This window comes from Myzus persicae, unplaced genomic scaffold (assembly GCF_001856785.1).
Source record: "Myzus persicae strain clone G006 unplaced genomic scaffold, MPER_G0061.0, whole genome shotgun sequence".
NCBI classification, from domain to species: domain Eukaryota; kingdom Metazoa; phylum Arthropoda; class Insecta; order Hemiptera; family Aphididae; genus Myzus; species Myzus persicae.
This window is the reverse complement of record NW_019104476.1, coordinates 22,187-46,833: the sequence shown is the minus strand read 5'-3', so window position 1 is coordinate 46,833 and position 24,647 is coordinate 22,187. Positions and strand designations below refer to the sequence as shown.

At 27.6% G+C, this 24,647-nt stretch overlaps 2 protein-coding genes across 6 annotated transcripts; one reads left to right on the top strand and one right to left on the bottom strand.

Annotated features, from left to right (window-relative positions):
* Positions 1–2,598: 2,598 nt before the first annotated feature.
* LOC111042418 lies at positions 2,599–24,249 on the bottom strand. 5 transcript variants are annotated; one of them, XM_022327012.1, is made up of 9 exons: positions 23,694–24,249; positions 8,975–9,057; positions 8,079–8,102; positions 3,960–4,089; positions 3,792–3,893; positions 3,648–3,728; positions 3,357–3,577; positions 3,122–3,287; positions 2,599–2,759 (listed from the first exon to the last, which is right to left on the bottom strand). In XM_022327012.1, exons 2-9 carry the CDS (start codon positions 9,044–9,046, stop codon positions 2,668–2,670), a joined length of 888 nt encoding a protein of 295 aa, XP_022182704.1. In that variant the 5' UTR covers positions 9,047–9,057; positions 23,694–24,249; the 3' UTR covers positions 2,599–2,667. The 5 variants fall into 5 exon arrangements, with proteins under 5 accessions (XP_022182704.1, XP_022182706.1, XP_022182703.1 ...); XM_022327011.1 differs by lacking the exon at positions 23,694–24,249 and adding an exon at positions 9,169–9,280 and having other exon boundaries at positions 2,654–2,759; XM_022327013.1 differs by lacking the exon at positions 23,694–24,249 and adding an exon at positions 9,169–9,185 and having other exon boundaries at positions 2,654–2,759; positions 8,079–8,443.
* On the top strand, positions 20,487–22,152 carry LOC111042419 (phytoene desaturase-like). Its single transcript, XM_022327015.1, has 2 exons — positions 20,487–21,083; positions 21,150–22,152. Exons 1-2 carry the CDS (start codon positions 20,494–20,496, stop codon positions 22,150–22,152), a joined length of 1,593 nt encoding a protein of 530 aa, XP_022182707.1. The 5' UTR covers positions 20,487–20,493.
* Positions 24,250–24,647: the final 398 nt, after the last annotated feature.

Genomic DNA, 24,647 nt, shown 5'->3' with positions numbered 1-24,647 from the left:
AGTTGCTTGAAAACTATTAAGAAAGGACGCCATTTGGTGGGCTAGGTTGTCAGTGTTCGAGGTATCATTAGGGGGGTAAGGCTGATTAGAGGGGTCGTTTTTGGTTACATTGGCATAAGTTTTTTTTGGTAATGTGTTCATATTGGAGGAGGTGTTTACATTAGTAGGTGTTACATTAGTGTTTGTATGGGTACGATTAACTTGAGCTTAGTATGACTTCTTAGAATTGTGTGAGGCTTGGATTTTTTTGTAGGCTGGGCAACCTCTGTTGTTTGCCGGGTGATCACCGCTGCAAAGCGCACATTTGGCTGGTAAACTTGCAGGTTTTAAGCAGACATCCGAGGTATGAGGATCTCCACAGCGAACACATTTTGGGGCATGGTTACAGTAGGATTTAGTGTGGCCGAAACCTTGGCATCGGAGACATTGAACTGGTTGATGATTAGCTCGGGGTTCTTCAATTTTTATTTTCGAATAGAATAACTGATCGATATTAAATACATCTCTGTTATTGATGTTGGGCTCTAAATCAATGAAAAATAACGGCAGAGGTTGTTTGGTGATGCGCTGTAGCACATTAGTTATGTTTCGTGGCGCGTGCCCGAGAGCTATAAGTTCGTTTTTGATTTCAGAAATTGGAGTTGAGTGATGTAAGTTCCTGATAACAACTCTGAAGGCTCTGTCTTCTTTAAGTTGAAACGTATGAAAATCAGCTTTGTTGGATTGTAAAAATTTAATCACAGTGCGATAAGAATCAGCAGAGCTAGTGGACAGTTTGATACCATTAATGGAACTTTTGCACGAAAAAGGTTCCCCTTTTGTTATTTCTTTGATGCTATCACAAAAGGCTTTGTAGTCCTTAACAGTGCGAATAAAATATATAGGTGGTGGAGGTTTGATTTGGGCGGAGAGAGGTTCATTGAGGTCTGAATCTTGTTCCATTTGTTCGGTTTCGTCAACCGGGTCGGAGAAAATTGCGAAACGATTTTGAGACGCGAATTTTTTTGTGTTTGTTGCTGGGTTTGAGTCTGGGGATGTTGAAAGCGGATTTGCACGTTTTTTAACAGTCGGAGTGGTCCAGTCATCCCCAAGCTCTGAATGGGCAGATTGGTTTGGTGATTTATTTGGCACGCTCTGTATACGTGATTTAGGGATAATTAAAGGAGATACGACGGTTTTAGATTTATATGATGCCATAGTGCACGCAGGTAATTAGGATGTAGTGCTTATCGCGCGGCGATAAGACGTACGCGGCAACCGGCCTGGTGACCGACCGTGGCGCGGCTGCCGTACAGAAGATAGCAATTAGTTGAGTAATTATTTTTTTAACGTTACCGAAGTTAAGGGAGATGCTGGTGCAGCTGCAGATGTGGTGCCCAGTTCTTTCGACACAGCTTCCTTTATTCGAGATGTACGTCTTTGAATGGAGAAAATCGGTGCAGTATAAAGTATAAAAAAAAAAAATTTGAACGGAGTAGTAGCGAACGATGTTTCATGGACAACGGTCGACATGGGACGCATTTTTAACTACAAAATAATTTTTGAATTTTGAATTTGAGAAATGTTGTCAACATTTGAACTTTAAATGCATATAAAAAATTATTTTATTATTTATTCAACTGCTATTGTAGCAATATATCAAGAGTCCTGTATTAAATGTTCATGTTTTTTGACTGAACATTTCATCAAGTACCTATAAGAATTTAATATTTATGAAATAAACATATGATGTAAATTTCAAGTGTCTAAAGTTATTCCCTTTTGAATTAAAACAAAATAAGAAAATCGCTACTTGAGAAATATAATGAATATAAAATGTTGGACAAATTTCCATTCCAAACTCTCATAAAAATTTAATTTGGCTTTACGGTAGAAGTGTTAAGACTTAACTTATAAAGAATCTTGTATTCAATTTTTAAATCTTAGGTATAAAAAGAAAATTTGTATGAATTCCTAAATCAAAATAATTTGTTCATTTTTGTGATTTTACGAATTTTGTCAACATTCTAAATTCAAACGCTCATAGAAAAAATATTGTGGATTTACGCTCAACTTTTTTTTTGATTCAAACAACTTATTAGGAACCTTGTATTACATTTATAAGGTTTTTGACAAAGAAAAATTGTTTTATCAATATAAATACATGTTTCACTAACATTCAGTGAAAATTTCATGCATCTACGGTTATTTTTTTTAGAGTTACACTAAAACCAAAAATCGATTTTTTCGAAAACTAGTTTATTATAAAAATTCAAGTTGTTTGTTTTTTCTGTTACTAAAATAACATAATATAATATTTTTTATATTGATATTAATATAATAATTTAGAACATAGTTAACAAATGTTTGGTTTAAAAATTATAAAAATGTGTCTCTATAAAAAAAAAAAAAAAATAAAGAAAAGATTATAATAGTCTATATTAATATTAGTATATTACATTGTTTAAATATGAATTATTTAAAAATTATTTACGTCTAGGATAAGATATATTATAGCATAATGTTATACTATTAATATTAGTGTAATATTCAAAACTATACATACTTAAAAAATGTATTATTTAAAAATTATAAAAATGCACCTCGATAATAATTTTAAAAAAATAACATAATAATATTCTTTTGATATTAGTAAATAACATTATTTAAATATGTATTATTTAAAAATTATTTACGTCTAGGTGCTTGTTTTAACCAATCGCTAATGCATCCTTTTATAAGTGGAACTGACTCTTCCGGAAAAAAATATTTTACAGAATCTGCAACCCATAATACAGTAAAATATTAAAAATTAAACAAATCTTAAGCTTGAACCAATAGTAAATATTATAGTAGACTCGTGTAAAACCACAATTCAACAAGGTAAAATTAAGTCAAGATTTAACAAAATAATAGTTTAAATTATTTTATTTAAAAGAAAGAAAGGTAGGTAAGAAATGTATCTGTGTACATCTTTTATCAATTTTAAAGTGTTTTTATAATAATTTATATCGTAATATTATCAAAAAAATAAATAAAATATAAGCAATAATAATTAATTAATTTAATTGGATGATAAAAATAATTATTTGCACACTCTCACATATTATTCACCCTTAAAATTAAAACTTATCAAACTCGCCAATTAATATCTTGTACAGATCCATACGCACAAAAGGTAGTTTTTCACCTCTCCTACCATCCATGTTTAGACTTTCGGCCACTCTATTATCCATCAGTATCCTCATCATTTCATAAGTGGTACGCCTGATACCAAAACATTTCCCATTGCGTATTAATAACTGTGCCTAAATAGTAACTAAATAAGATTATAAAGTTCTTGTAAGAAATAAATAAAGTAGGTAATTAAAACATACTAAAATTTTTTTTTGCTCCTCATTGGACTCCAATTTATGCAGATCATCGAGGTTTGAAACTGGAACTTTTAAATTCGATCCAAACAAATGAACCTTTTCCTCTGATTTAGTAGCATTATATTTGGTACGATCAGTTAGCAATATAAGTAATTCTTGGTTTTTGACATTATCAAGTTTAATTTCTTTGATACTTTTTTTTATTTCAGCAATTTCATTAGCCACTAAACAAGAAGAAATACAAGCTGAGAAATTCATAAAAAAAACACAGTATAGATAAATATTATATTTTACCATCTTTAACCGCATGTCCAATAAACATTAACATTTTTCCCATATTCACATTGTCATTGTCAATGAATTCATTATCAGTCGCTAAAAATTAATAATGTTACACAAAATTAGTATTAAAACTACAACATAAACTGTAGTGTTTACCTGAAAGAATCTGTTGGTTTTGATGATGAGTTAATTGATGATATTCAGTGTTTTGTGATAAACTTTCACAGTCTTTTTCTCTTACAGGATTAATACAAATATCTATAATATAATGCAAGTTAAACGCAGTTATATTTCAAGTACATTTCTATTAATGATGGCATTTACTTGGAGTTTTCGTCTGATGGTTAAGATGAATGTCTTCATTCATTTGAGTGAATTGATGATGTTCAGTATTTTGTGATAATCGTTCACAGTTATTTTCACTCATAGGGTTTAAATAATGTAAGACATCATCCTTAAGTGCAAAAAAATCAGGTGAATCGTTAGATCCCATGATATCGAACTCAACTTCAACAATAAAATACAAATTAGATTAATATTAAGTAGCAAACTATAATAATTGCAAAAATATAAATTTTATAGGTGACTTTTGTCTACATTTAGAATGTTGTTTGAATTTAGAATTCAAACGCTCATAAAAAATTATTGTGGATTTAATCTCAAATCGGTTTTTAATTCCATTTACAATAACTTACGAGGAACCCTATGTTACATTTTCTAGTTTTTTGATTAAGTAAAAAAATTTTTTTTCTCTAGTTTAAAAAAAAAAATTAATAATTTAAAATTGTATACGCCTGTCAATAGTTCAATACAAGTCAAAACATTTTGAAAATTGTATGGTGTATATAAAACACAAACATTCAGTGAAAATTTCAGGTATATGATCATTTTTTTTAGAGTTCGATTTTTTCGAAAACTAGTTTTATTTCATAACATTTTTTTTTTAAATTCAGCAACAACATAATATAAAGATAAATAATATAAGTAAGACGATACGTCATGTTAGGCGCATGGCGATAACTATAATGCCTCTGACAAAATTGTCGAAGTTGTTGTGGTTGTCAAGTGCGTGAGTGTGCCGTAAAAACTTGTGATGTAGGTATATTGTATAATAGTATGCCATGAACCAAAAAAGGTTGAGAACCACTGATACAGAGTAGTGTAGGATACCCTAACCACGAGTACATTTATACTTTAAGTTATCTAATTTTTTTTTTTTTGTACCAATTATACATAAGTACATAACATGATTTACTATTGCAAACAAATATGCTTAAAAATTAAAATTGGGACTATTTGACTGGAACACAAACGGGGACCAATTCGGCAAAATGAGAACCTATTCGGTTACTCCCATTGAAATATCGTAGCCCCTCCTCTTCCTGACCGAATGACCAATGAACAGACATTTTTTTCAATATTTATAAAAATGTTTATCATGTATGTATATTATATAATGTATTACATTTTTTTCTAATTTTTATTTTTATGAAAACATAAATTATCAACTACTTATATTCAATTTTTACAGAATATGTCTACCTCAATGACTATATTCTTAAACACTGTTTCATACAAGTGTGTATGTTTAAGAAATACTAAGGTAGAGTAAATGTGCTGCCTGTTTTATGTGCTTTAAGCTGGAAGAAAATAATTTCGTTTTTTATAATTGTAAAAAGTGTTGAAAATATTAATGCAAAGTATACTTTTACCAAATCAAAAATCTTTATATTTTTAAATTGAACTATTAGAAACATGTAATTTTTATCAGTCACTAAGGTCTAAAGTCGTTCTGATGAAAAATTGATAGTGTTTGTAACCTTAACAGTTCAAATATTGAAACATATAAGACACACCTTGCATTTGAAATTCTAGCATTTTAGGTTTTGTTCATTTCTTATAAAATTAAATTAAAAAGTATGTTTAAAATTTAAAATTATTGCTTATAATAAGTATATATAAATATTATGTAATTATATTATTCTATAATCGTGTCAAATACTTGGCGACTATGGCTGTTAATCGCGGGGTTATAAATATAACTGCAAACAAAGTATTAGACGAACTAGCAAAAAATAAATAAAATAATATCGATCGATTCAATAACTTCATAAATATATTATTAATACTTTTATGCATATAGTTTGTAATTGCCATAATTTAAAAAAATGGTGTTAGGTTTAAACGAAAATTATATTTTTAATAATTAAATAGTGCAAAAGTATTTCCTCTCCATAACAAAATGATTTGACCACCACTGAGGGTGGGCAGTTGCCCCTTCTTAAAAAAATTTAATAATGTAGGTACTTATTGTTAATACATTATGATGTATTTATGAAGGCAACAAACATAAAGATTTTACTACGAAAATATGGAAGAAGGGAGGGAGGGGGGGATTATACGCTGTTAGAAATTAATTAGAAATATTCTGTTGTTCGTCAGAACATTTAGCTCTAAAACCGAGCAGCACGGTGGTCGAAAATACATATTTAGGTGAACAAACACATAATTTTTATTTCAGTCGAGTTGCGTACGTGACGATCATAACAGTTATTTCTCTAAAATGTTTGGTGGTTTAACAGCTGTTATACTTGTCACATTTTACGAAGATATTAGGGCACTACTAAATTAGTTAAGGTGAACAAAAATAGTGACTTGACAGTGACAGTGACGAAGACGATGATTCCGAATAAAATAATTTATTATTAAATTTAATACAAAAAGTAATTATAAAATAACACATTAATTACAATAATTATAGTAATGAAAATGAATTTGTTTCATTTTAGTACATTTTCATCATATTTATTTATCAACCATGGTTAAAACTTTAAAATAATTTTAATTTAAACTAAACGACATTACGAAAAAATATTGTCAGTAAAATAATTTTGTCAGGCTAAATTTTGATTATGATTTATGGACCTCTATGCGCTGGTCAGCTACTGATTAAAACAACACTATTCAAGTTGAAATAACTGCAAAGTGTTGCCAAAAAACAAAAACCACGGTTAAAATGAACAAACTATAAATATTGCTGGGATAATAACATTTCTTGTTATTTTCAAGATATGATTGTTTTATAGCGACCTGATGGCTGATGTGGCATGGTGGTTGACTTCAGTCACAAAAACGTGTTCTGAAGTCAAGCATCAGCCGGTGTCACTAGTTTTCGGATGAATGACCACCCGGGTTCTAGTGACAAATACTCGCCACATATAACCAACCGGCAACCGTACACTCTCCCACAGATAAAAAAAATAACCACCGAATGGCCTATATTGCAGAGAGATAAAAAAAAAGAAGGACTATTTTAGTAATACTACTAATATATTTGAATTAACTATATTAATAAGTCGAAATAATAATAATAATATATAATATATACTATACATATTATATTCAATTATATTGTTATTTTAATACTAATTATTATCAATGAATATGGTTTGAATATACTCTTCTTGGTGTTAATTCAAATACCAAATCTGTGTAATTTAACAACATCATTATCAACAGTATTTCTAAAAGTTAAATCAACACTAAGATTTCTATGTCTAATTTCTATTTTTTATGTGTAATATAATACAAAATTATATAGGTTTTTTATTATATAATTTTAAATTTAAATTTACTAATTAAAAAAATGTACTCACTTTATATTTTTAGAATGTATGTTTTTAATCAGTGCACTTACCTATTAAAAAAAGTAAAAACAAATTAACATAAAAACAATGGCCGAATAGGTTACTATAGGTAATAATTGTTTATCATACTATCAGTGATTAACGATTGTATTAAATTAAATTTATAAATTTAAAATATTAGATATTAATGCTAACTAAGTATTATACAATTTATACTATATAACTATGTAGGATAATTGAAACATTCAAATAATATTTAATAGAGATGAAAATGATTTTTAACAATATTGATAAACAAATTGGTACTATTTATAGGTATATAATACTAATTATTAATTCGCACATTGATCAGTTGCATAATTAAGGTGTATTATAAATATTATGGATACAAAGTATAAGGGGGAATAGGTTAAATTAGATTGTAATGTAATTAGTACTTTGATGATCAAAAGTAAAAAATGTCGAAGTACCCATATTAATAATCGGGGTTAGGTTAATTGAATAAACTAAATTACGAAAAATTGGCAAAAGTTTTTGAGAAAATCAATTTTCTTTTTGTTGAAATTCAAAAATGAATAACTATTTACAGACTTGAAACGTTTCTAAATATTTAAGCTGTTTTGTATTTCTTCGGTCATAACTCATAATTAGACGTGTTTTATTTTTCAAACAATAAAATATTTCAAGAATTTCTTAAATATCATACTTAGGTATTGTACACATTATTTATATATATATTTATGAAAAATGATATAAATATATTTAAAAGAACATGCAATTTGAAAATAATACATACCTCCAGAAGATGTCTTATCATTTTCTAATTGAACCGTATGGCATGTTAACACATTGTTTTTTTAGTAATTTCCAATATGAAAATAAAAATAGTTTACAAATTAACATTGCATTTTATTCATTGATTATTGAAGCAAAATTTAACTATTATCATGATGCACAGATTCTTCAATGTTTTTGAATAATATTGGTTCCAAATAAAAATAATTTATTTTTACACTGAATGTTAGGGCTTTTGGTTGTTTGTAATTTTACAAGCGGTATAGTCCATAACTTTTGAAAAAGGACTACATGTTTTTTGTATATTAATAAGCTAGCGAATTGCTGGCACTTGCGTTTCATTTAAAAAGAGATTTTTTTCAATACCTATTAAAAAAAAGATAATAATATATAATTACCTGTATAGGTATCTATGTATAAATATTAGACTTAAGTTCACTAATTAGTAATTGTTATAAAATATTATCAATATTGTTTCCATCAAAATTTAAAGTAATATTGCTTACAACTTAATAAAATATAATTGTGTTAATAATAATAAGTAATCATATTATTTTTTTTAAATTATTACTTATAATATTATTTTTGATCCAGGAAGAAGTGAAAATGATTCTACGATAAGGTATTAAGTTATTATGTTTTAGTTCTTTGAAAAATTTGTAAAAATTTGATTTTAATTCTGAACAGCTGTAGCTTTTGCATCGCTTATAAATTATAATTATACCATATTTAATATTTAAAATGTATTACATTACATTTTATAATAACTAAAGAATGATAATAAAATGTGTTTTTTTTTCAATGGTCTATAGAAGTTAGAATCAATTTGATTTGGAGAAGTGCGTCGTTCAACGAGTTATCATTTTATTTGTACTATTCAGTCATGTAGGTACATACGTTATTTTTGAACCATAAGTTCGGGATACATTCAACAGTATTTTCCTCAATAAAATATACAATTGACCACATTTTTGTACGATCTGCAAAAAAAAAAGAAAAAGAATTACAATTATCATCATTGTTATATTCCTCAATTATGTCTAGAATGCATCTGAAACAACTAATTAAATTAGATATAGATGGATAATAACATAATATACTCGGACGTGTTGTGCAAAAACCGCGGACGCAACTCGTATATTACAATTTGCGATGTACATTTTCGTATATTTAGGGCAGTAATTCGTATGCAGCCATATGGATATACAAAAATTAATAATCACTGCAATACAAAAAAAAAATTATTTATTTCTATTGAAACTTATTTATACTAATGTATTAAATAGGTTGATATAAAATAGGCAAATAAACTTAAATGAAAAATGCATATTTTATACCTTTTAGTAAAATATAGTATCATTTAATATATTGAAAAATTCTTCTAGTGTTCAAGTATAATATTACCAATGACTAATTGTACCTAAGTATAATAGGTACGGCTATCTGTTTTTAATCTAATACATCCACTAGCATAACTTTTTTTTAAATTCTTCAAAATGAATAATGCACATAATATGTTCTGATTTAAATTGTTCAAATATATTAAAAACTTCTGAATTGATTGGTTATCCAATTTCTAATGAACACTAATTGAAAAAAACTATGTAGTATGCATAGGCATCACCGCCAGAAATTTTATCAGAGGGTTGCACCGCCGTGCATAGTATTTCTAAATAGTGCTAAAATTATTTAAGTTAAATACGTAGAAATATTATAGAAATGTTTTTTTTTCTACGGCTACTGAGTTAATATTAGAAAATCCGATAATGATAATATTATAGTAGCCTCATCCTACATGACAACTCGTAAGCTTATCGGATGAATGCGAATGTTAAAACACTTTAACTTAAACTGGCTTGAAGTTATTGCATATTAAGCACCATTAAGTCCGTTAGTATTATTATAACTTATTAGTTATTATATAAGAGTGTGAATCATTGTCCAAAGAAATTATCATTTGTACTTTGTACTTTATTATAGCATAAAACAGTGATAGTATTATAAAACAGTCGCCTTAACGCCCACGTAAACTAAGCCAAACCGGATTGCGTGTTCCACACCATCCCGTTGTAGAATAATGAGAATAACAACTGAAAACGGTCAGAATGGGTACATTCATCGCGAAAGTACGATTGGGTCAAGGAAGTTTATCACCTATTAACACGTGATTACTAATTGTAAAAAAAAAAATTGTACGTGGTGCAAGCCCACACGGTTGAAGTGAAAATTCTTTACCCTCTGTGTGAAGAAGGTTCATCACGGTCAAATATTAAGTTGATAGTGGAAATATAAAAATTAATGTTACATGTAAAGATAAGCTGATAAGACAAATTAATAATTATTTATTGCCATAGAAACCTTCGCCTCTAAACAGACGACCAGATGACCTGCAGATAGCGCGACTTTAAGTAGACTTTAATTGCAGATGCAGCATACAAAATTAAGCAGTGCATTTTGTAACAATCGGACGAATAAATTTTGAACAGTCCAAATTATTGTATGTATTATACACAGACCTGCGTTATTATCACTATGTTGGCTACGATAGTATAATAATTTATTTTTTAACAATGAAAAATGTAAACACACCCTCTTATATATTTATTCATTGCTTTTGGAATCACCAAGTCACTGTAACTATCGTCTATCAGACTTGATTAGTTGTTTAATATTAAATCATAGAATTATTTACTGGTCCAGATAAATTGTATCTACTCATAATAAATAATGAATTTCCCCGACTGGGATTAAGCGGTTATAACTTGCAGGCATTCAAACCAATCAACTGGTAAAAAAAATGTGGTAGATGCATATTTTAAAGCCTATAGGTATAGCTGCTACACCGGTAAACACGCCTATGGCCTATAATTAAACTAGATAATAAGAGAACGGTTAACCAGCCGAACGTTTTCTATTGATTGGTTATCATCACTGATCATGGGCACCATTTTTCGTCCAAATAATAATACTCTAGTTCAGCGTAACGCTTTTTGATTGCAATGGCTGAGCCCATAAATCCATTTTACTCTAACGCATCTAAAAAAGTTTCACTTCAAAAAAAAACCTTTCAAGTCATCATTTAATCAACCATGTGTGTAAACGAAGAAGCAAAATTACATATGGCTGGTCCGCATTGTAAAATATAACATAAGCATTAAGCAATTTTTCTAATAGAAAAGCTTTATAGATTCTAGTCCTTTAGTACCTACCATAATTATTATGTACAATTAAATATTTTTTTTTGGTACCACTTAATTTTTTAAAAATTGTATTAATTTTTTGAAAATCCAGAGAGGTGCAGTATTATTATTATCAATGTAAAAAGTGTTGGGATTTGTATCGGTGAATTTTTTTTTCTAAAATATTTCAATTTAGCACCCGTGAGTCATGATATAGATCATCGTCTCATCAGCCATCGGGTAAATAGTTCATCGTTTAAATTTATGGGAGTTTTCCGGGCGAGTCCCGAAATGACCCTTATTACTGGCCCGAGTGTGCCCTGAATAAAGTATCATTTGATCATATTTTTCAAGTAGTCTGAATGCGTCCCAGTTCATTTCAGGATTCCTAAATTGAATTCCGGAACTAAGGGTAGTAGGTAAATTGAGTCCCAGATTAAATGTTAGTACGTTCATTCCATTTTTCAGAAGTCAATTTTTTAATTATGATATAAATTAAAATATACCTATGTGTTTTAATAATATTATGTACTACATAAATATATGGTACAAATTATAAATAATGCTATAAATACAATACAAATAATATGTCTTGATATGAATTGTATAAAATATATGTGCCTGTAGTGTATTGAGACCACTTGTATTATGTTTTATCTATCGGAGCCTATAGAATTAATTGATGTCTGAGAGATAGGTATACGGCTATATTATGCGCTCGCGGACCGAACAGTGAGCTTTATAGCCGCTCATTGGACCTATACTATTTTTTTATACCCTGGACTTAACTTACTGCTTTCAAAATATACACAAATTATGGTGGACAAAATTTACCTACCCCCCTCCCCGTTTATTTACCCTTAAATAACTCATAGGAAGAAAGCTGGATTACACCACAAATATTTTTGGTTATTATTATTTATTTTATTATTTTCGCTTAGATACCTACAAATCACATTTTTATTTTTTTCCCTCATTAAATTGGGATTAGTGTATTCATTTTTCTGTGATAAAATTATTGTCTATATTACGCACTTTAGTCATTTATAATCAAAGATAAAATTGTATGTGATATCCCCACCATTTCCATAGTTATTAATTATTATTGTAAAAATTACGTATTTATACAATAATGCATCTGTTACCAATTGAATAGTCGATCGACGATTCCAAATATTAAAAGTTTTAGCAGCGGAACTACAATACTCTCGTTGACTCGAAAAACTCAGTACGAATTTTCAATAAGACTACGGACTCATCAAGCTATAAAAAGGTACAACTTAAGAACTAAATACATTTTGACATCCCCAAATTTATAATTTTACCTACCTACTTGAAGTATTTTTTTTTTCTTACATTCTTAACATTACTGGACTTTGCTATAATTTACTTTTATTTTTAGAATAATAGACTGTGTATCTTGTTAAATATGAAAAAAAATATAAGATTTTAATTTGAAGTTGAAACATTTTTGAATTTTTGCCGAATATAAGATTCTATATATATATATATATTATCCTTATGTTAAACCATTTTATTTAAACATGAAACATAATATTCTCGACATTTCATCAATTGGTATTATTACAGAATTATGTTTTTATATCTGTAAATATTTATGAATTCAATATTTTCACTTAATACTTATAAGTACTTATATATTATATAAATTCCCCGATCAAGATTAATATTTACCGAAAAAAGGGGACACCACACCTGTATATGTGTTGGTTCGTCTTAAAACAAGATAAAACATTTTACCATCAAATTAATTCATTTTGCTTTATTATTTTTGAAATTATAGTGAATACTATAAAAATGTTTATGTAAGATTTTAATCAAGAGCTCTGTGCAGGCTTTTAATGGTATTTGACCAGCAAATTATAAGTATTTTAAAACTTCAATGTTTTTGAAAATAATAAAATTATCATAACTTGCTTCAAAATTTAAATATCAATAAAAACAGTCATAATATTCTAGATAGTATCTAATCTTCCTTTAAATTTGCCTTTATAATTGGTCAATACGGAGATAACATATACAAGGGTCCCCTAACAAAAAAATAACATTACCTATATTTTTAGAACAACTATGTATACTTATTCGTTATATATGATAAAATAGATTTTTATTTGTAAGTTGAATAATTTTTAACCTTAACCAGCAAATTGCAGCGTATATTATACTTTTTTAACACCATTTTATTTAAACATAAAACATATTATATAAAGTGATAAATAAGAATAAAAAAACATACATAGGTAAACGTTTACTTTCTATCATTTTAAACCATACTACTGGCATTTTATATATATTTAAAAAAAAATTAAAATAACTATTTACTTTAAACTTTTTTAAAATAATATCTATATCAACTTAACTTAATTAAATAAAAAAATCATCATTAACTTCCCCAGGCGTGTTAATTTTAGTCAACATTGAGTGTAATTTATATGCACTTGTAGAATCCGAAGGTTTTTTCAGATCTTATAATAAAATCATAGCCCAAAAGTATTAGTTTCCCTTTCCCAGGCCCATTGGGGGGAATCCCATTGGCTTGAAGGACTTATTCCTCCCAAAAGTTATAACTACATGCCTTAGACCCCGAGCTCTTACAATTATAAAGTGCCTAATCCAAGTCACGTCCTTCCTACTAACTGTGGGAGAATATTGTTCATATACGAAACCTAGCAAGTAAAAAATACGTATGTTTGTTCCTACTGCACATATTTCATAATCATAATAATATTAATAATATTTATTCACCAAAAGTTAATTACAAAAAAAACTTACAATAGTCAATAGTAAATAACGTGCCTGAATACAAACATTCAAATAAAAACTTCATAAAATTATTTATACAGAAATTATTAAGAAAAAGAAACAAAATTAATTGAATAGTAGTATAATAAAATTATTTAAGGAATATAAATACCAGTAAATACGATAACCAATTAACATTTAACGGCCATTATAAAAAAAGTTATTATAAAGTCAAAAAAGGGTGTTTGTATTATTGATAAACCATATTTTGATGTCATGTTTATATTTAATATTGGATGTTTAATATTGGATGTGATATTGATTTGTGTTGGTACTTAAGTTAATAAATTTAAATATCCCTACGATTGTGAAAAACTTTTTTTACATTTTAATCTTCGAATCGAATACATTTCTAAATTGTTTTTTAGACGAATAATATACTGGTGTTAAAAATATTCATGATACAAACTCATACAATAATTGTCTTAAAAAACTAGAAATTCATATTTATTCTAATCAATGAAAAAGTTTATATACCTATAAATGTTAAATTATTAAATAATTGTAAAAAAAAAACATAATATCGGTTATGATATCTATATTAAAATTCAAAATATTGTCAAACTGATGGAAATGTAAAATTTGGAAAAAATGTATATATTGATTCTATATATATTTCGTTTAAAAATGCAATAGTAACAAAATTTTATGATTATGTAGTAGACAATTATTTTTCCATCGTGTTGGAATTAGCATAAGTAATTTAGTGATCTCGGGATTGAAGGATCCTATGTCCACATTTTCCTAAAATCGTTGTTTGCATTAATTACTTTAATTTTCTATTGTAAGTCTTTTGATATAACAACGGTTTTTTTACATGCAATAATTAGTGAGACATACAAAATGAAAATGCCATGAAAAATTAATTAATCATGATTATAGTTATATAGTTCGATGAAACCTTTTTATTCTGATAAGTTAATGTATAAGTACAAACATGTTTTATCGTCATGTTATTCAATGTTGATTAGTGTTAATATACTTTATAAATAATACAATTAGTCAATTATATGGTAATTATATAAATTACAGTAATATAGTACAGTATTTATTTAATAGTTTTATTTAACCTATTTATAGTTTGATTCAAAAAACAATGTTATCAATTTTAATTGCGACAATTTATAATTTGTTTTAATGAAAAAGACTTATAATATGTTAATAAAATCAATTAATTGAAAGAATATAAAGCTTCTATATAAGGTTCTATACTTTTTTCTTAATAAGCACATTTTTAAAAATGTTTATTAAGTTTGTAGATGCCTAATACTTAAATACATATACATATGTATCAGACTATAATAAAGCATATTTATTTATCAATATAATTTATATAATATGTCACTGAAAACAAGTTACTAACCTAACCGAACAATTTGGATATTGTGAATAGAACCTTTTCATTTACAGCCCGTGACTTTTCGTTGATGAATTACATAATATGTTATTTTAGGTTCTGGACGGAGCGATGAATGTATTGAATTTTTCAATGATGTTTTTTTTTTTTTTACACTATTTACTATACTAATGATGGGTACAGCTATTTTAATTTAAGACAAATAAATTGATTCAATTTTCTTAAACTCAAATATTTTTATAAATAAAATTAAACCGTGGTTTGATAATAATCTACTAGAATTAATTTCCACATTAAGTCTGAAAAAATTGATCCGATGTATAATATACTCGTTATAGTCCATCCAACAATATTATATACCACCAATAAAAACTGTATAGTTTTACGATCTGTAAATAAGCTTAAATACCTCGGTATACGTATAGCAATGGATAATAGATTTAAAATAATTTTTATATTTTTAATGATAGGTAATAAAATATATTTAATATGGAGATAAAAATACTTATTAAAACATGTCACTATCGTCCAATCAATTATGAATTATAGGTTAGTTGTATGGGTCAAATCTAAGGCAATGGCAGCTTTTGTAATAAAACTCCATTAAAATCAAATAATCAAAAAATGTTGTAATTATGAATATTTTAATTCTTAATTACAACAAACAGTTCAGACCAAAAAATCTATTCCTGTATTCCTGTACGATTCTTTAAACCATTGTTTTATTTTTATGATTGAAAACATTTAAAACACATAGTTATTTTTTAAATAGTGTCTTTAGTGTTATGTAAATTCTATGTAAAACCCTCCACCATAAGCATTTAGCTTATCGACATTAAGTAAGGCTCTACTCAGGGTGATTTAAAATTTATGTTACAGCCATTTTATCATATAAATATTCAAAATAATGAAAAATATATCATAGAAAAGTGTTTTGATTTAGAAACATCTATTATGATTTCATAATTTTATAATTGTTTACAATACTTTGAGGGGGGGGGGGTCAATTATAGAAATTCATATTGGAATATATACTATACTATATATATATATGGGAATATATACCTATACTTTTTTTACAAATATAATGTGAAGACATTTTTAAATACATTTTAATGCATAGACAACATTAGTTAATGCAAAACTCTAATGTTCGAGAGTTATTCAAAAAAAATATAGGTCTAAAGTCGACCCTCCAAAACCCCCTTAAAATATTGTAAGCAATTATAAAATTATGAAATCATAATAGATGTTTCTACTTAAAAAAACTTTTTTACTACAAATGTTTTACTATTTTGAATATTTATATAATTAAATGGGTGTAACATACATTTTGAATCACCCTATATAAACCGTGTGTCCAAAAAGCAGGGGCCACTTTACCACTCATTACCATGTATATATTTTTCAATTTTGTTTTCGGGACATTAAACTAGACTAATGGATCGTAAATTTCTATGACTTACAATGTTTTTAACTCATGTATCTTGCGCATGCGCAATAAAACTTACATTTTTTTAAATGGCAACCCGTAATTTGAACATCATATTCGGTGTTCGTCGATTTTTTTCAAGCCATTTTGATGTATCAACTTGTTCCTAAACACAAAATTGACTAAACTAGAGCCAAGCAGAATTTTAAAAATTTAAAAATTCAATTAAGTTAATTTTTTTTTCTAACTGTAAGTACTTATTTTTGTCTTCTAAACACCATGAAACAAACAATCAAAATTATTATTACGAGTATTAAACCAATTAACTACTTACTATTTATGAATTATTATCTTATTTTATTATTACACATTATGAAATTGTATATGGTCTTAATTGACTGAAACCAATAGAGAAGAGGAAGAAGTGTATTTTAGTTTCTATCAGAATTATCTATAATTAAGTATCTATTAAAATAATAATGAGCATTGGGGTTGTATCTATTAAAATGTCATTAGTTATTTTTATATTAGGTATTATGGAACGCATTGTTCTATTAAATGAACCAGCTTCAATCAATGACTTTTCAAGTTTTTGAACATAAGTACGATTGGGGTGATACCGATCTGGATATTGCTGAGCGTACCTATACATTCTTGTTGCTTCTCGTGCGTTTCTGTTACATTTTCCGTAGATCAATGGTAACTGAACTCTTTCACTATTATTCATGATAAATATTTTATCCTAAAAAAATTCAAATTATAACTTTATAATACCTAAATGTACTGACAATAGCGAACAAAAAACGTCGAACTACTAAGACCGCAATGACACATAACTCTGATAATGAGTTCCATAATACCTAATATAAAAATAACTAATGACATTTTAATAGATACAACCCCAATGCTCATTATTATTTTAATAGATACTTAATTATAGATAATTCTGATGGAAACTAAAATACACTTCTTCCTCTTCTCTTTTGGTTTCAGTCAATTAAGACCATATACAATTTCATAATGTGTAATAATAAAATAAGATAATAATTCATAAATAGTAAGTAGGTAATTGGTTTAATAATAATAATTTTGATTGTTTGTTTCATGGTGTTTAGAAGACAAAAATAAGTACTTACAGTTAGAAAAAAAAATTAACTTAATTGAATTTTTAAATTTTTAAAATTCTGCTTGGCTCTAGTTTAGTCAATTTTGTGTTTAGGAACAAGTTGATACATCAAAATGGCTTGAAAAAAATCGACGAACACCGAATATGATGTTCAAATTACGGGTTGCCATTTAAAAAAATGTAAGTTTTATTGCGCATGCGCAAGATACATGAGTTAAAAACATTGTAAGTCATAGAAATTTACGATCCATTAGTCTAGTTTAATGTCCCGCAAACAGAATTGAAAAATATTTGCATGGTAATGAGTGGTAAATAGGCCCCTGCTTTTTGGGACACACTGTATAATGGGTATGCTATGCCGCCATTTGAGACTCATTTATTAATATCAACAATGATAAAATAAACGCGGGCAACTTCATATTCACAGTGATAAATGAGTCGCAAAATGGCGGCGTAGCATACCTATTATCTATATTCTGTAGTGCCCTACCAGAAGGTTACAATTAATATTAGAAGCTCTAACTTTTATTTTTATTTTATTAATTTAATGCAAGTTATATTATATATGTACAACATAGACATTTTTTGCAAATAAATATGTGATAATTATTATTATTAACTACTTATATAACGAATTAAATATATCATAAAACATATATTATGTTAGTGCTTCTTCGTTCAGAAATTAGAATGCGATGCTAAATGATTTATCATTGAATTCAAATTAGGACTTTTGTTTCAGTAACTTACTCAATGATGTGACTTTAAGATTTTTTTTTTATTTCACAATGACTTCAAATTAACGTTCCTTAAAAGCTTAATAAAATTTTTTAAACCATTAAGGAAAAAATATTTTTAATTATTAACATCATTAATACTATTCAACTTGTGATTTAAAAAACTCTAAACTTTTAGGAAAAGTGTTACAAACAGTATGGTGTAGTGTCCAAAAAAAAAAAAAACTATTAAGGGTGTATAATAAATAATAATTATAATTAAAACTAAATAACACATATTATTATCAAAATACTTAGAAGGAAGTCGTATCCGCATTACGTGTAGTCTCTGTCTTACACAGTTATGAGTATGTACAGTATTAATATTTTAAAACGCTCAAAATTCACTTAATAACTAAAATATCGTAACCTAACCTAACACAAATAATGTTCCTACCTAAAAGTTTGATAATAAATTAATAAGTCAATTCACTCTGATATCAAAGCGAACAGCACACTATTGATTATTGAAACTATTTAGTGAACGTAAATTTACTATGTCGTAAGTGTGTAAGACCGCAGAGACAACACATGCGGGTGTGACGTCCTATCAACAGTTATTTCGTTAGGAAGTAATTCCAATAATAATTAGTTAAAAAATAGTTTTTAATAAGTAACATTATTACGTAATTTCATCGAAACCTAGACGCCTCGAGTGGATTAGGAACTTAATAAGTTAAAGACCATTGGGGCAGAAACCAACCTTATAACTTTTTGGAGAACTTAGCTTCCTCAATTTTTACCTATATGTAATACAATGCATACTAATGACAACAAACTATTTACCGAATTACAAGTCTTTAACTAAATATACTGTTATATACTAAAACTACAATTTGAAAATTCTATCTTATCTCATCTCTGTTATGTAACTATTTATAACATATACATTTAACTATGCAATCTGTATATACATATATCCAAGCCCCAAGAAGATTTTTTTAAACATATTCACTTTACTTTTATGCTTAAATTGTGCATGTATTTAAATTCTGATTTTCAGTATTTGTATATACACTTAAATACTATATTTTTGAATAGTTTACAATACATAGTTTTGTTTTTTTTAACAAAAACCCCGCTTTTTCAATTTTAATTATCAAGCAAATATTTTTTTGAAAATATTGATGTATCTAAATCAGAATTCGAAAAAGCAGTTTTTTAATTCAATAACATTTTGTATATACTAAGGATGATATTATGTTCATGATAATAGGTTAAGTAGATGAAATGGCTTTCATGTTTTGAAAATGCAAGTATTTACTATTGATCTATCAATATAAATGATTTGTAAAAACGGTTCAAAAATAATAAATACTAAATTTAATATTACATATTATAGATTATATTTTACTAAACCAATTTTTAAGGATGGTTCTCTTCAAAATAAATATAACCACTCATTAGAATTTTGATTTAGATACAAAAATATTTTCAAAAATATTAAAATCATTAGCTAAATAATTTTCGGTAAAAAAGGAAAGTTCTCATTTGAAAAATAGAAGTTTGTATCACCACAGGACATTTCTTTAGTAGTTCAAAAAGTATCAGGAATTTGAAAACATGATCTTTAGTTATACTTAAAAATTTTAATTTAAATAAATGTATTATTAAAGAGGAAAATGAGGATGAGCACTGAGAATGCATCACTCTGTATATATACATTTTTTTTAAGTATTAATACTGATGCTTATTATGGTATAGGGAATCCGGAATTGACGAAATGGTGATTAAAATTATCATCATCGGGGCTGGAGTTGGTGGTACAGCAGCAGCTGCTAGACTTAGCAAAAAAGGATTTCAAGTAGAAATTTATGAAAAAAATTCATATAATGGTGGAAGATGTTCACTCATTTATCAAAATGGACATCGATTTGATCAAGGTCCATCATTTTATCTTATGCCCAAAATATTTGATGAGACTTTCGAAGATTTGGGGGAGGACATTAAAAATCACATAGAGTTATTGAAGTGTCCTACTAATTACAATGTACATTTTCACGATGGAGAAACTTTCGAACTCACTACAGATATATCAAAATTATCTCGTTCTTTGGAAAAATATGAAGGCGGCGGTGAAGCAACATTAACCAATTTTTTGACCTATTTAAAGCAAACTCATGTATACTATCAAAAGAGCGTTAAAAAGGCACTTCAAACTGATTTCCAACATTGGTATGATTTTTTCAATCCAAAACATATACCCGACGTAATTCAACTGCATCTTTTTGATACTGTTTACAACAAAGTGTGTGAGTATTTCAAGAGCGACTACATGAGAAAGGCGTTTTCATTCCAGACTATGTACTTGGGGTAAATAGAAAAATGCTAATTAATAATATATTTTAAATAAAACTAAAATTGTTTTAATGTTTTTAGAATGTCACCATATGATGGCTTAGCTCTATATAGTTTACTGCAATACAGTGAATTAACAGAAGGGATATGGTATCCGAAAGGAGGCTACAATAAAGTTTTACAATGTCTTGAAAAAATTGCTGTTCAATATGGAGCAAAATTTAACTATAATGCTGATGTAGAAAAAATAATAGTTGATGACAAAGGAGTGGCGAAAGGAATTAAATTGGTAAACGGTGATATAGTTAATAGTGATATTGTAATTTGTAATGCAGATCTGACGTATGCGTACAACAAACTTTTGCCAAAAACATCATACGCAGAAAAACTCGGCAAAAAAGAACATACTTCTTCTTCAATATCATTTTATTGGTCCATGAATACAATTGTGCCGGAATTGAATATACACAACATTTTTTTGGCTGAAAAATATAAAGAAAGTTTTGACCAAATATTCAAGGATCATATGTTGCCCGACGATCCATCGTTTTATGTTAACGTACCTAGCCGCATCGATCCGACTGCAGCGCCAGAAGGAAAAGACTCAATCGTTGTTTTAGTACCAGTGGGACACATATCGAATGTACCTAATATTGATTTTGATCAACTTGTGGAGAGAGCTAGGGAAAAAGTAATCGACACATTAGAGAAAAGATTGAAGATATCCAACTTCAGAAGTTTGATAGATCACGAGATAGTGAACGATCCTAGAACATGGGAAAACGAATTCAATTTATGGAAAGGGTCTATATTAGGATTAGCTCATACATTTTTGCAAGTTGTATGGTTCAGACCTAGTTTGAAATGTAACATATTTAAAAACTTGTACTTTGTTGGTGCTTCGGCACACCCTGGTACTGGTGTACCAGTAGTTTTATGTGGTGCAAAATTACTAGAGAATCAGTTGTGTGATAGGTTCTTGGAGAGTAAAGTTGAAGTAAGCTTGTTTTCGAAGTTCATTACGTTTTTAATCGGCCTCTTGGCACTTCTGGTTGCTTGGGTTTCTTCCATATTTCATAAATAAAAAAAGTATGTATCACATGTATGTATTGCTTGTACACATTTAAAGTAACTTTCATTTTCTTATTTTAAAAATCTTTGAAGTTATAATTAAGGTAAATGTTTAGATTTAGAATAAATAATAATTTTTTTTATTTATTAACACTTGACAGTCACTTTTAATATAATATGGTGAGTATTGAGTTAAAAAACTAATTTCTTTTGAAATAGTTTAGTTTGAAACACGAACATACCAAGTTTAACATTTTTTTAAAATTCAAATAGAAAAAGAAAGTTTTTTAACTGAACTAAAGATTAATAGTATGTAATATGTATTCAAATAGTTCGCTGGCATAGCATGCTATGAATAGGGGGGTTGTGCTGTTAGTCTTTTTAAATTTTTGAAAATATTTTAATTCCTTTATTATACTTCTTATGGAATTTTCTAAAAAAAAATTAATTACCCCGAAAAAAAAATGTTTTGATTTGGCTGATTGGTAGATAAGCAAGCAAATGAGAATTCCGGTATTTATTACTATTAAATATGATACAAAGGAAAAAAAACACCAGCAATTAACTAAAATGTCTAGATATTTGTCAGTGGTACGTGTCATCATAAAACATAATTAAAGAGAGATATTCAAAAAAGCAAAAAAGCAAAAAAAGATGGAAATAAGCATTAAAAAAAAAAAACTTTGAAAAAATGAAACAAAAAAGCACTTTCAATTTCATAATTGAACGTGTTGTAAAATGAGATACATTACTTAGCACTCTGATAGATATTATACCTACGTCAAACCATAAAAATAAGCATATTATGCTGTAATAGTCTTAAGCGCTGATTATAGCATAACGACACATATCATTTATACATTTATTTTGAACTAAAAATTTATAGATTATTTATAGATTATGTATGTATTATTGTATTCCAACTATTCTCATATTGCATTATTTAATCCTATGATAATATATAGTATGTACAAAGCATGTATTAAATCTAAATGTATATAATAGTATACTTATTATTATACATAATACTTCAATATTTATGTCTTCATAAATGTTTTTTTTATTATTATTATATTAGTTAATAGAATACATAATACATCAATATCTATGGGTTCATAAATACATATACATGTATTCAAAATTATTGTCATTCATTCAAATTACTCACTATAGATTAAATCTTAAGGTGTTGGATAGAAAATGTGTTGAGGTGTTGGTTTGGTTTAAAATTGAAGTATTTTTCATTTGAGCACATTTTTATTTTAATACTTTTCCAAAACGTATCATTTAACGTTTTAATACATTTAGTATTTTTAATTATGTAAATTAAATATAAGCAAATAACTCATATAATTTTTAGGTATACAGCTACAAGTGAAAAATGTTTTATTATAAACATATAATTTCTTTAAAATGTATACAAACGTCCACATCAAAGATTTATTGTTTGTTTGTTTTACATGTTAATTTACGAAAATAAATAAATCAATAATACATAATTATTTTTTTATTATACCCATATACCTATAATATTATAACATATTATGCACATACCTATCTTTTTTTTTGGTGTCTAGGACCGGAAGAGTAACCGCTGTTGGCATTGCATCTCCTCTGTTCCTGTTCTCCATTGTTTTTTGTTACCAAGACAGGAGGTTAGGATACCTAACCTTGATTGTTACATATAATAAACAAATTAAATGAACCGTAGCATCCAATATACATAGGGCAGTGACCTGGCAGACTTTCATTAGTATGTATGTGTGTCCGCCTGCAGGGAGCTAGGCTCAGAGGGCTTGCAATCAAGGTACATTGCTTATGGCGACGGCTTGAGTTACTGGCCCTGGCTTCTCGACCCGGCTTGCACGCCCACCGGTCTTCAATTCCTTTGAGCTTACGTTTCACGGCCCGCGGGCTTCGCGACCGCTGGCCTAGCAACTTGTGTGTGTGTGTGGAGGGGTGACTGAAGGGGCGAATGTAAGTTCCCGCACGAGATATAGCAGGTAAAAATCGCACAAGGGTATGCGTACGTAAGTTCCCACACGAATAAAAATTATACCGAATACAAACTTCCTTCCCACTTTATTCAGACTTAGGACTGACAACTTAAACGAAGTTGGTGTGGTTAAAATTTGTTTGTTTTTGTGTTACATAAAAAAAGTCCAATCAATTATTTAATTGAATCTAGTCCAAATATATAATGAAAATTATAATAGTATAAGGTGTAGGTATGGTCCACATATTATTTGTATATTAGTATAAAATAATAATAGTTATAATAATTATAATAATAGCATTGATTCTAAAATCGATGATAATATAGTAGGAGAAAAAATTAAATTTTATTTGGTTTATTGCGAAAGCTCAAACACTTCACCATAGTCATACTGTGTAATTATTTTTAAGTTATAATCTGATATTTTGTTATTGATATAGTTTTGTTTTTCTTCTGTTTTTTCACTTATTCTTAGAGGTCTATTGAAATCTGATGTTCTTATCTTTATGTAT